Source organism: Cygnus olor, chromosome 2 (assembly GCF_009769625.2).
Source record: "Cygnus olor isolate bCygOlo1 chromosome 2, bCygOlo1.pri.v2, whole genome shotgun sequence".
Classification (NCBI taxonomy): domain Eukaryota; kingdom Metazoa; phylum Chordata; class Aves; order Anseriformes; family Anatidae; genus Cygnus; species Cygnus olor.
In genome coordinates, this window is record NC_049170.1 from 80,889,134 (window position 1) to 80,902,804 (window position 13,671).

The 13,671-nt window shown below is 40.5% G+C and overlaps 1 protein-coding gene across 2 annotated transcripts in view; it reads left to right on the top strand.

Annotated features, from left to right (window-relative positions):
- Positions 1-8,761: 8,761 nt before the first annotated feature.
- Positions 8,762-13,671, top strand: part of MYLK4 (myosin light chain kinase family member 4) — a 30,485-nt gene continuing 25,575 nt past the window's right edge. The window contains exon 1 of one of the 2 annotated variants that reach the window (XM_040549432.1): positions 8,762-9,214. In XM_040549432.1, coding sequence (XP_040405366.1) covers positions 8,882-9,214 — 333 coding nt within the window. In that variant the 5' untranslated portion in view covers positions 8,762-8,881. The remainder of the gene's footprint in view (positions 9,215-13,671) is intronic. The other variant, XM_040549433.1, reaches the window with a different exon arrangement.

The following is a 13,671-nucleotide window of genomic DNA, read 5'->3' on the forward strand; positions in this document are numbered from 1 at the left end:
ATTCAGCAGAAGAGCACTACGTTCCCCCAGTCACCACACTGGGACCCTCGCTAAGCTTGATATTGTTATCTTTGCAGTGTTCTCACAGTAAGCAGTAGGTTAATTTCTAGTGAATCTGAAGGTAATTGCCTTCGCTCTTTAAGGATTAGTTTCACAAATCTAGCTGGCCACAGAGTGACAGCCCGAGACACCCACCGGTCTCACCTGCTTTTTCTGTCGATGCTGCCTGTTGGGTGGGCAGCCACCACAGACAATGCCCACTGTTCCTGATACCAGGGACTGGGTGATAGGTAAGTTTTACAGCTCCACCTGAGCTGTTGGTATGCTTCTTCTGGAGGAGATAATGCATCCTTTGTAAAACTCCTACCTCCCAACAGGCCAGGCAGCTTTGGAGCTCTTCTCCACAGCCCTTTTAAAGAACTTTTAATCAATACAGTTTCCCTTTCTCACTGAAATTACATTTGCTGTATTTTTAGTATGTTCTGATGGAGCGAAAGGTGTTACTTACATCCAATTTTCCATATAACCACTTCTGATGACTGTCCCTTTCAAGTCTTTTCAGCCTATCCATCCTGAATTAACTTTTTTGTTAGAAAAGGCCTTTCGTGGTTTATAAATTTTAATACAGGATGCTAGCTGCCAGAACGTTTTGGATTGCTACCAAAGATTTTAACCAGTCTACCCAGCAGATGAAATGAGGTACAGCTCCTGCTGCACCTGGAGACAGTACTTCTTTCATTGCTCTGTTTCAGAGTTATGACACCTCTGCTTTAGCCTCAGAAAGTCAGGAATTTTCCTTTAAACAGGCTTCCTGGAAATAGAGTTTTATGCTATTAATGGGTAATTTATCACACAGTATTTTTCAGCCTTAAAAAACTCTGGGTTTTGAGGTTTGTTTTGTTTTTTAGTGTAGTAAAATGGGGACAGCCAAGTAGAGGTGAGACTCTTGAGGTGGTATCTTGACAGCAGGAGATGATGATAGTGGAGACTGACCTTCAACAGAGAAATGTCAATGGTGATTGAACTTCAGTGGTGCAGTGCTTTCACCTTCGGCTTCAGCTATTAAGCATACAGATGCTGATTATAGTGGCTTCTGTATGCACTGTGCAGTTCTTATTCACCCCGAGAAATCTGCTAACTCTGGGATGCCTTGAGTGGGTGAGTTGTGCTTGACCTGTACAAATGCTGCACCATGTGTCTTGCGGTTGATTGCAGCAGCTGATTGCCTCTCCTGAGCAAATATCTTCCCATACAAAAGAGGTCTTCAGAGCTCCACAGTATGGGGAATGTCACCCCCAGAATATGGTTACTGTCCTCCACCATCATCTTCATCTTCAAAGAGCTAGATATTTTCTACAGTAAGATGCAAGCTCAATTCACTTTTTTTTTCTTTTTTTTTTTTCTTCCTGCAAAAGGTGACTGTAGGAATACTTTCAGAGAGCTTCAGAAATCGAAGGTGGTGTTAGTTCTGAATGGCCATTGCATGGCATCTGCAGATCGATCACTGAACTATAGCCAGGCTCACTCTGCAGTTCGTTTTGGGGGCTTGCTCTCGTGATTTATCACTAGGGTATCTCCAGGATACTTAGTTAGCAGGGTCATTATAGCAAAGGAAGTCAGAATTCATAATTAATTAACAGGTCGTAGAGTAGTTGTATGCAGAGAGCCCTGTGGAGCAGTAAATTCCCTAGTCCTACCTCATGAAGTTCAGTGCCAGACTTCCCTTGCTGTATGCTCCTGCCCTGTATAAAGCTGTTTCCTTTTCTGATCTTGAGCAAAGTTCCAGACTAATGGTTTGGGCAGTCCCCAGGGGAGCCATAAATGTATATCACTTATGACACTGTATGTCACTTAATCTTAGCCATACAGTTATTTCAGCCCCCATGGTGAAGGAGTCCAACATGACTGCTGATTGTAGAAATGTATCATTTTGGATAAATTCCCTGATTCCTTTGGGAGGTGGCAGGGGGGAGAGAAAATGGTTTTCCTCTCCTACCATCATTGACATCTGTGAACTTTCTGTAAACAGCATGACTTTCTGAATCTGTTTCATAGCTTTCATGCTTGCTCTCTAATCTGTTTCAGAGCTGAGCAGCTGTAAGCTTATATTGTTTCTCAGGGAGATGTTGTTGTGTACGAGAGAAAGAGCAGACATGCTTTAATTCTCACTTGTGCACTACCGTATACAGTACTTTCTCTGCTTCGTGACTAGCATATGCAATCCCCGAAAGTTTCAGATAGTGGCTCTCCTGTTCCCCGTAGTCAAAAGCTGTTTCTTATTTGAGGCTTTGGAGATTTCTGCATAAATGTTCTGTAAATGATGTAACGGTCCTCCTCAAAATGCCTTGTTTGCAAATGATTAAAAGAGGAAGTCGTCTTGCTAGGGACATCTACAGTTTATGACCACTATCACAATGGGGAAAAATACAAATACATGATTTGTCTGTAAAATACAACAATGATTCAAAGATACACAATATTATTGGAACTTCTCTGCTAAGCCCTAAGGCCAGTCCAACCACAAAATATAAGGCGAATCTGAGAACAAAATCTGCATCTCCCTTGATCATAGTTTCAGAAAAAGATTGTTATTGCTTATTTGCAAAAGATCCAGCATTAGAATAGTGAATTTGTAGTAGAACTTGATAAAAGTAGGCTTACATATATTCTCTGCTCTTTCTTGGTTTATGGCTAAGTTTTCATTAAATGAATGAATACAGATAAACCCTGGGATAAAAGCTGAAGACAAGAAGGTGGTCAAGATTGCTGGAAAGAGTTCATTTTTAAGGAGGGAAGAAGAACATGGAAGTCCCAGTCATATAGAGCAATATACTATAAGGTACAAAATAGACACTGAAAGGATTAAAAATAAACAAACAACTTGGGAAAAGATGGCAGAAAAACAAGGAAATTGTAGATGAAGTTAATTTTACAAAGGTCTTAATTTAAGTCATTAAAAAAAATAGATTATTTTATTGTCTGAGCTTCTAAAAAGTTAACTCCTGCTGTATATTTCTGAATGTCTCTTTTTCTTTCATCTCTTCTGAGATTTTATTTTAGGGATGTGAGCAATTATTTTTTTAATAGAAGAGGAAATCAATATGTTCAAAGGAAAGCCAAATCTTTTGTTTCTAGAAGATACAGCTTAAAAGCTGACCTGTACCATTTTCACAGAGGAATTGATTGCATATTCCACCCCACTCTTGAATATTTCCACTTTCTATTCATAAGTAAGGCAGCTTTTAAAGAAAAATATTCATGAGCATTTTCCCCCTTTTTTTAACAAAAATGCTGTCCACTCACACTCGTAATGAGTTTATGTGTACACAATATTCATATACACTAGAGAGAAGACCAAGAGAGGGATACAATAATAAGCTTCAAGTAGTAGAAGGCATCTAAAAAGGAGAAGACAACTGTTCTTGTCATCCATAGATAGGACAAGAAAAAATCAATTTCAGTTTCACAAAGGGAAATTTAGATTAAGAAAACTTTCTAACATTGAAAATTGTAAACACTGCAACAGATTGCTTACAGAAATTATGGGAGTTTCAGCACTGAAAGTTTTAAAATGCTTAATGTATAAGCCAAGCTTTTATATGAAAAACTTGATTTGCTACATGCTGCCTTTTAGCAGCATAAAGACAGCTGTCTTTCCTCCAGATCTTCCCTCCATTTTAATAATAGGTGTACAGGATGATTCAGTATGGATATAACTTGAAATACATCTCATCCTATCCACTCTCACCTAGGTTGTGTAAAAGCATATAAAATTCATCTCTGAGTAACTGGGGAGGTTGTTTTCTAATGCCACTTTTTCTGAAAGTGGAGGTCACAGTGGCCTGGTCTAAATTAGCAGTTGTAAGTCAAAGCTAATTGTTCACACTTTCCTTTTTTTTTTCTTTTCATAAATATATGCCCTATACAAACCTGATCCTTGCCAGGATGTAAATACAGAAAAGTCAAAAGAACACATGCTGCTTACACATAGGAGCAAGTAATGGCTGGAATGTGGAGCGTGCGTCACACACATGCTGCAAACTCCTGCACGGCAGGCATCCCCATTTTATTTGGGGGAGAAAAGCACTGGAAAGACACCCCAACCCTCCGTAATAGTAAAATATCAAACCAGGCATGGGAGTTTGGGGGATACGTTGTTTAGACCAATTTGAGATAGATGAGCCTGGTACTGTACTCTCCAGAAAAAGTTCAGTTCAGCATATCCCGTTGCACAGCTTACAGCCCAAAAAGTTGGAATTAGACTCCAGTACTCAAACATTTCCACTTGTGCTCTTGTTTAAATGGTTGATGCCAGCAGCCGTAAATTTACGAGGTGCTCTGTCTGGGCCTTTAACAGTTAGGAAATGTGAAGAACTGAGCTAAACTGAAAAGACTCAAGTTAAAAACTGGGGAGAGGGAGGAAAAATCCTTCTAACACGAGTCCAGTAGAAGAAGAGAAGGTAAGGCAGGGAACTTAGCATCTCAGTAGTAGCGCCAGAGGACCAAGAGCTGGTGAAGATTGAATGTACGTCTCTTTTAAGCAGAAAGCAGTTCTTGGGCTTTCTTTGCACTGATAAACTCTCACATCTGAAATATATATTAAAAAAAAAACAAATATTAGCTCTTTTTACTGATTATAGGCTGTTTGGATGTTTTGGGCTATCAGGATTTTTTTTTTTTTTTGAAGATGTTTTTCTCTTATACCTGTGAGACTGACATCCAAATGCTACGGAGCTTGAGGTCCTCCTGTCCTTCATAGGCTTTGCATCGGAACGTGCTAAGAGCTCAGTCTGGGCATTTCTGAACCTGGGGCTTGTTGTTCAGAAGCAGAGAGCTAATGGACCTGGGGTAGCAAACTGGTTGGTCGGTGGTAATTTCCTAATGCTAGCCAGGTTTTCATATTCATATGTCCAGAGAAAATAACACTGACCACAGGTGGAGTTCAAGAGAGAAAGCAGAAGGAAGACTTTGTTTCTCTAGCCTGCCCAGTCTTCACGTTTAACCCCTTTATCAATTTCTATGCATCTAATGGCAGAATTTTAACCATAAATATGCATCTTGTTCACAAATGTAACACTAATGCTATGTCGATTTATCACATCTCTTGCAGACTCATTTTATGATGTCTGTAGAGGTGTTTAAAATGTGAAAATGACAGGAGCAGCCACTTTTCCGTTGCTACTTTTTTGCTATTTCTCTCAAACTTTAGGTGCTCATATACTTTGAAAATTACACATGCTTCTTTAAGAGCTTTTCCCACTGAACTTGAAAGAAAAAAGAAATACAGTTGTTGTTGTTATTATTATTATTATTGTTATTGTTATTACTATTATTATATATGAGCCATTTAAAAGAATTCAATACCAATTGAGCAGCGATTGTATGGAATAAATAAGACTCTTGTCAGATTATTAAATACCACGAACTATCACAGTTGATTAGCACTATGTTATATAGCGCAGGTGTTTGTTACTGTGTGTAAAAATTCCCAGTGTTCAGTATCAGCCTTTGGGCTGATATTGTCAATTCCACGACGTAGTGGCGTATTGCTAATATTCTGAGATATTCTAATATTTCTTTTGCACCCTGCAAAGAAAGAAATGTTCAAATACTCTAAATAATACTATTTTTTACAGAAGACTTTACCTTAAATAATTGACTCCCATTGAACTCCTGAGAGGTATTTGAGCATGTATGAGCATTTCCAGTTTGCAGAGCAAGAGGCAGGGTTCACAGATTCCCAGCTCTGAAGAAGTTACTGACAGGAGCTTGCTGAGTCCAGAAAGCAAGCTGCTGTTAGATTTCTTTCATTTGTTCCTCTTCTAACCACTACACTGCAGTGCTCTCTTCCAGCTCACTTCAGCTTCAGACAGAACTAGCACATACTGATGAGTTTGTAAGGAAGAATTTTTATAGCTGACTTTTTGTATTTTAAATGTGTCTGGCATTTTTGCATGTCATGGCATAATATTAAATCAATAGGACTTTACAGAAGATACCTGATAATAGGATCTTACCTCACAATGCTTAAAACTTTTATTAGTGTTTATACTACTGGTTTGAGGTATTTCATGTAACGTTTCCCTGGACAACTGTTAGAAGAGATTTAAATGTTTAACATATGTAGCTGTGCGCAGTAATATAACACATGATTTTACCATTACTATCTGTATCTCCTTTTTTTATCGTTTCCGTGCATTTACAAAATAATGTTCCTTTTGGAAAGGATCCTGGTGGCTGACAGCTTTCCCTGTGAAATCCACCCAAGCAGGAGCCCTAGCTGGATGGGTGGCGAGGTACAACAAACCTTTAGCCTCGTGTTTTTGCAGGGGGCCTGGGGATAAGGAGAAAGCTCTCAGTGAACTTTTGCCTGGATGCTTCACCCAAGGTAAATGGCTCTTCAAACCAGTCCATTTTACAGCCATGCAAACACCTCTCCTGGAAGGTTGTGTCTAACGGGCTTCTGCAAATGTAAAAATGTCAGAAGGGTTTAGTTTATCTTTCTAACAGAGATGAACAAAAGAAGGCAAAGGAGTTTAAACATAACTGCTCTCTGTAGTAGACTCCATGGTATTCCTTGCTTCATTCGTCTTTTTTTTTTTTTTTTTTAACTGCTGTCCTGTATATTATTATTTCCATGAAATAGGGATCTCTAAACTCCCTGTCTTTTCATTTTTTCCTGTCCTGTTTCCTATTTTAAAATCCTTTAACCTTCTCAATCCACTCAGCGAACATGCTACACACAATAACACCTCTTGGTAATGTCTGTTATGTAAAGAAAAGATTTCAATCCACGTTTTAGGGTCACGCATGGACACAGGTCACCTTTCACTCACAGTAACATGCTGCTCTCAGGAGGTGACAAATGTACCTAGGAACATTTTTCCTTTATTAACCTGTGGTAACCTGAGAACAAGCTCCTGAATTAGCTTATCAACACTGTCTACATATCGATTCATAAATGACTATGTGAGAATGCCTTTGGAAACTTTTAAAAACATCAGCTGTGATTGGCTGTAAAAGACATGCTTGGCACCAAAAAAAATAATAATAATAAGGAGAAGACCTTTCATATTCTCCAGTTTATGAGCAGAACTGATTTACTGATTTTGACAGGATATTTGGTGTGGTAGATATTCAGAAATCACTATGTGCTCTACCTCATTATTCCTTACACTCCTCATTTAAAGATTGGAGAAACTGAGGTTGGGAAAAGAAATAAATCACGGGGATCTCAGAAGAAGCTCTTGATCCAATCCTCTGAGTAGAGCAACAGTCTGTCTGTCTTCCAACCAGTGGGCTGACTTGTTGTTTTCTGTAAGAGGCACCGCACCAGCGCAGATTGACCTACGTGTAGTCAGTCTGTGGCAGTCATTTGTCCAAGGTAACTTTTTCTTTGTATTTCAGAGACAGCCTTTTTCCCTCAAGGTGATCCATACTAATGTGCTTTGTGTTCATGTGGAATATGGTTGATTTCAGATGAGAAGTTCTGGTTTTATTATTTTTTAGATCTGCTTTTATTTTTCCAACCAACATGAAAAATGACCAACAATTCAAACCTACGCCTAAGGGAATCCTGTTCCCAGTCATGCTGATTCTTCTTTGTCCAATGTTGTCTTTCTGAAAAAAAAAATGAAAGCCTTTTGCAGAAGCAAAAAATTAAACTGTCAGAGTTATGAATACTAACCACTGGTTTTGAGACTTTTACTGTCAGGCAAACAAAGCAAAGAATAGACTCTCTATCAAACTTTGTATTTCGGAATTTATATGACCAGGTCATAGTAAAATGTAAGAGCCTCTTCAATTGTGGCAAATTAGTATAGTCTCAATAAATACAGAAGTAAATGATATTTTGTCTATGAAGGGAATTGCTTGTGTGGAGAGCTAGCTATAGGGTAGAGAAAAAGCTCTGACTTTTTCAAGTATCTGCATTCCAGTATCTCCTTCTTTTACCTTCTGTAATGTATTTGTTTTTAGCAACTCTATCAACTTCCTGCCTGGAATAAGAGACTTCTGAAGCAATAGAGGCTTTCATCTGAAAAGCTCACCTTAAGACGTAGCAATTTCAAGCAGCCACATTTAAGGTCCCTGTTAGGGCCCTTATTCTCTTCAGAGCAGGGATCACATTGCATACTAGGCTTTTGAAAAGCATCAGCACCACTGCCAAGGCGTCTCTGCCCTTAGAGGCTTCTCACATATCGTGTAGCCTTTTTGCTGACAAATTCCTTTTGCGTGCAAATACTTCTGTCCCTGCTAGGGCTGATGTCACTGAACCGAGTGCATTTAGGATGCTCACCTCTCTATTTGCTTCATTTGGAAACAGATATGTATGTAAAAAAATAATGGATTCAAGACGCTTTCCTTCCTAAATAATTTGGATGTCTCTTCCCTCTGTTTTAGTCAAATGTATGAGAGTAGTTTGTTAATTAGTTGAGCTGGAGTTGCCAAAGTAGCCTGTATACCTGCGCAGTCTGGATGGGAAGCCTTTGCAACTGCTAGTGTCCTCAAGCAGCTGAGCATCAGAGCATTTTCTCTTCCTACACAAGCCAGCAAAATGACCACATCCAGCAGGCAGAGCTCTTCTACAACTAAGGTCAACAACTTAGCCAAAATATTTGATCCAAATGCTTTGCAAAACCAAGGGCCTGATATTGCAATGGAGCCACCCCAAATTCTTCGTGTTGAAAGCAGTGATGTCAGCACATCTGAAAGTTTTAACATCATGGATATGAAGTTTGCCTCCCTTGAACAAAAAATAGATAAGCTGTTGATTCTGCAAGACAATGTCCTTAAGAAGCTCAACAGTGTTTCTCAAGAAATCTGTTGCATTGAAAAAGATATTGGGATTGTAAAAGCGGAGACATCTGAACCTGCGTCGAGGATGGAAAGAAACAAAAATCTAAAAAGTAATGAAATGAAGAGGCTTTGCCTTACAATGAAAAAATCTCTTTCTGATATAAACAGGAATGCAGAGCAGCAAGTTAAAAGACTAGATGGACTGGAGCAAAGTGTTTCTGGAATACAGAAGCTTGTAGGGCCTCTGGCTGAAAAGGTTAAAACATTAATAATTCATCATTCAAGCTTAAAACACCATGTTCAAAAACGTAAGCTTTATAAGTTCGGTGATTACACAAAAGGAGCTGGACATGGTTTTGGGATGCAGATTTTCTCGCAGACAACAGCTGGTGCCCTGCTCAAGAAGAAAATTGAAAAGGTGAGCCTAGGTTTGTTTTTCATCTTGTCAAGAATCATTGCAAGCCACAGATATGTTCTCCTGTATGCTTAGCTCTGTCATTTCATTAACATTTAAGCGAGAACAGCCCATATGCTTTAAAAAAGAAACGTATTAGAACAAACTGAGCAAGTTTTGGTGGAAAAGATACAAAAATCTACTTAGTGATAACCCCGTTTATTTTTTTCTAATGATCTCCTTACAGTTATAATACATAGTTAGGGGTCACTGACATCGGTGACAAGATTGTCACAGAGTTCAGTGGGCTTGGGTCCTGGATATACATTTTGCTGTGATATTCACCAGATTTATAATGATCGGGGGAAATCAAGTTTCAGGAGTCATGTTGTATGTCGTGTAGTCTACACTCAGTGAAACTGATGAAAAACCTTCCGATGACTACAGTGGACTTTGGATTGGGGCCGTGCATGTGTATGATGTCCTTTATTTCAAAGAACAACTTAAGTGTGCTGTTCCAATCTGGTATTTCTGCTGACATCAGTGGGGAGGGAGGGCTTCTAAACTGGGATCCGAGGTAAGGTCACTGTAACCGGAGCTGTGGCTTGTGTAAACTTCCTCAGGGGAAAAAATGCCTGTGTCACCGTAATGGGAGTTTCGCTATGTTCTTTACAGGCCAGATTAAGAGACCACAAAAATCTCTTGAAAGGTTCCACTGAGTAGAATAGGCCCTTGTGAGGCAGTTTGACTATTCCTTGTTTGGTAAAGAAGCCCAATAGCACTAGAAAATGAAGGAATTTCTTCTAACAAAATATGCTGAACCCAGAGTGAACCAAAAGGTTGCCTTTCATATTCTTTTTCTGCTTTGCTTTATTTTTCCCCCTTCAAAAAAGAAAAAAAAGATCACATACAGGCTTCACTGTTTGATACACTTAAAGAGTAATTGAGGGAGTTTGGTTTTCTAAAGTTTTTGACCAGGAGAAGCATCGTGTGAAGTTATCACTGGAAATGGCCTCCCTTGAAAACAGAAGCGCCCAGTATTGCTCAGCTGGCTTACTTGTAGGCAGCCCCACTTCTCAGCTAGACCAGAAGCATTTGAGCCCTCATGGGAAACTTCACGGTGGCTGGTGCTGAACAGCAGCAGAGGAGTGCCTTGTAAAGCTCCATCCATTGAACTGTCTGCTCTGCCACCATGTAAGGATATAACATGCACAGCCTTGTTCCCAGGACATCAGTAACTGGGGGGAGAAGTTGCTGCCCTGCCAAAGGAGACAGGCAATAAAAGTGATTTTTTACAGGCCTTCTTTGAACATCAGGTCGGGCTGGTTTCAGTGCAGGAGAACAAAAGAGAAGTTTCCTTCTTTTGTGCCCTTACCTTGATGAGAAAATATTATTTATTTTGCAGTTAAGGTTTCTTTTATTTTTTACTTTTTAAAACACCAACAAGGGCATCTGTTGTGAAAGCCCCATGCACAGAGAGAGACGCAGAGGGCATCTGTGTAAAGCTGCGATCACTGCAGCCTGAGGTAGAGCTCTGCCTGTGTCGGTGACAGAGGCTGTCGTCTGCTGTAGAAACATGGGGGAAGAGAGAGGAGGGGACTGTGCTGGCTTTTTTGCTGGTGGCAGCCTACTGAAAAAGACTCAAAAAGAGGAGGGGTGAGTGGGGTTTCTGTCTTTATTCCAGCAGCAGCTCCATTTGTAATCCCCTTGCTAATTCATTGCTGTTCAGGCAGACTTTCGGCAATGTAGTGGCCTCAGTAGGAGCTTGTATAGCACCAGGGCTTAGCAAAGGCAGCAGGAGCACGTCTGGAGTCATGCTGGTGATATTATTACTCTGTTAATATTATGTTTGTTTTATTAGATAGCATACATATGTTAGCTTGTCATTACCTTCCTCTCTGTGTGTTTGATTTATTAGTAAAGGACCATCATAAAATTATCAAGCTATCTTGCGAACAACAGCTGGCTTTAGTAAACACTCAGTCATCTTGGCTTTAAGCAAAAACAGACTTGAATTCAGCCCTGCATTAAGAATAATGGAAAATGGTATGATATCCTTCAGCAGAGACTGCTGAGCCTGGGTGTTAGTTTGGTGGGAGCCAGCATTCATCAGCGTTCAGGACAAACACTCTCCCCTGCCTGAGGAGGTAGAAACAGCATCTCTGACCAAGTTAGTGAAACGCCAGGTGCATGAGACACTGTGAAGTCGGTTGCTTGTGCCTCTGCCTGCCACTTATTCAAAATAGATTTACAAATGGAGTTTTAAAATATTGTGACAAAAGAAAAAGAAAAGCAAAAAGAAATTTCTCCAAAAGAAATTGAGAAATAGGGGATTGCGTATCTTCTCACCCTTGCAGAATTTTGCACCTGAAACGTACCAGTGATACCTGGTGGCATAGCAATGAACAGACCTACCCAGTTGTGCAAAAATTAACCCTTTATTCTGTTAACACAGTCCTTATTGCTGTCCCCAGCCCCCACCTGAAGACAATTTTGACCAACACAGAAGTGCTGGCCACCAGTCGGTAAGACCAAAATCGGTGTTACTGCAGGTGGAATCCGTATTGCATCGCTGAGCAACCCTGTCGTCGCTCCAGACATGGACAGCCCTATTCTGTTCCCTTATGGCCATGAGCAAAGTGATCCTCTCTCTACGGTTATTTTGGAAGGACAGCACCTGCTTTTGTGCACTGCTGGAGGTGGACAGATGTCCTGGGTGACGGGCCAATTTGTCACCCACCCTCCCCAAGCTACCAGCACGTGCTGCCTGATAGTGCCTGAGCTTTCTGATAAATACCTGGCTGTCCACAGCTTGGGTCTGCAAAATAATCCAATCATCCTTAATTACTAGTGAGCTGTGCAAGAAGTGGCCACCATACACTTGGATAAAGCAGTGCTTACGTACTGCTAAATCACCTGCCCTTCCATCCTTCCCTCTTTGGAGAGGTGCTCTGCTTTATTAATTGTAGAGATGGTTTTGATTTTTTCCTAACTTGCTCATTTTACAGAACCGGATTGAGCAGAGAGCAGTTGAAAAGGCAGAACAAAGGGGACAGCTGCCTCTGTTGGGAGGGAAGAAGGGCAACGGGAGAGAGGTAGAGAAGTGGTGATAAGCATCTGGGGTGTGTAATCTCCCTTCTGGCTTCAGCAGCAGCTGGAACAGTTTCCAGATCACAGCCTTCACAGGGACTTTTTGTGCTCTGCAAAATATAGGGATCACTCTTCTCTGAAACAAAATTTCTGCTTTCCTGCCTTTTACTGCCATCCTAAAATACCTCTGCTGCCTCGTACAGGAGGTTAGTTTATTTCTGTTTGGGGTTGGAGTTATAATATTGTGTAGCCTGCAGACACTTTGTGCTTTGTCACTGCTGCCAAATGTCTCCCAGCCATTTTCCACCGCATACAGCATGACCCCATCACCATGTGGCTGAGAGGAGTAGCACGCATTACTTGTTGTTTTAAGTTATTTTCTCACTACTACCGCCCGGGGAAATCAGCAGTTCTACAGTAAGTGTCTTTAAAAGTCCTGAGGTTTTCCTCAAATTCACCTTTCTAAGTAGTCTGTGATAATCCTGTTGCAAAATGACTCTGTAACTCCATTTGCAGTCTTAGTCCTTCCACCCATAAAGAAAGAGGGTAAAATTCACTTCACTTATTTCCTCCAAATTAAACGGTTTAGAGATCCTATGTTATTAACCTGCAAATACTCACCTGGAGAGTCAGAAAGCCCCTTCTGTTGCCATCATAAAAGCAGTGCTGAATGTTCTGCATTTGCCTGCAGGTTGCTATAATTTCAGTCTCCTGCCATTTCTACAGGCGTTGCCACAGGACTAATGACTATTAGCGATTTAAGGCTGTTTCCCACACTAAAACTCCCCATCAGTGGGAGTTGTGCTTTCTGTTTGAATCCTCTGTCCCTCCTGTGCGGGTATCACTGTGATTGCAAGTCACTGGTTGCTTTAGCAGAAGTCTGCGATGAAACTTCTGTTTGCCACCTGTGTTTTAAGATCCGTTCAGCCTCAGCCTCTTACCATTCTTCTCATTCCGTCATTTTGCCTACAAATACTAACTGGTCCCTTATGCATTATTTACATTCTCTCCAGATTGGCTGTGTTCTGTGAATTTTTCATATTCCAGCCAAGTAGTCAGGAATTGATTTTCATTTTTTTTATTCTGTCTGCAAGTTTCTGCAATCCTCAGTGGTTTTGAGGGCAGAGTCTTTCTGTAGGATCTCAGCAGATGTGTCGTCTGCTGCTTGGGCAACACAGCTGGTCAGCGCTGCCTTTGCAGCCTTGCATGGGCTTTAGCTGCCTTTGTATTTGGGAATGCTTTTCTGTCCCTCAGGACTGATGCATTTACCTAAATATGTCCTCAGTAGAGCATTCCAGTTTTTCAGTGAGCTTTAAAATATCAAAGTTATATTTTCCCCCTCACTTTCTGTAAAACCAGGGTGTTTTATTCAGACAAGACATCTTCATCTA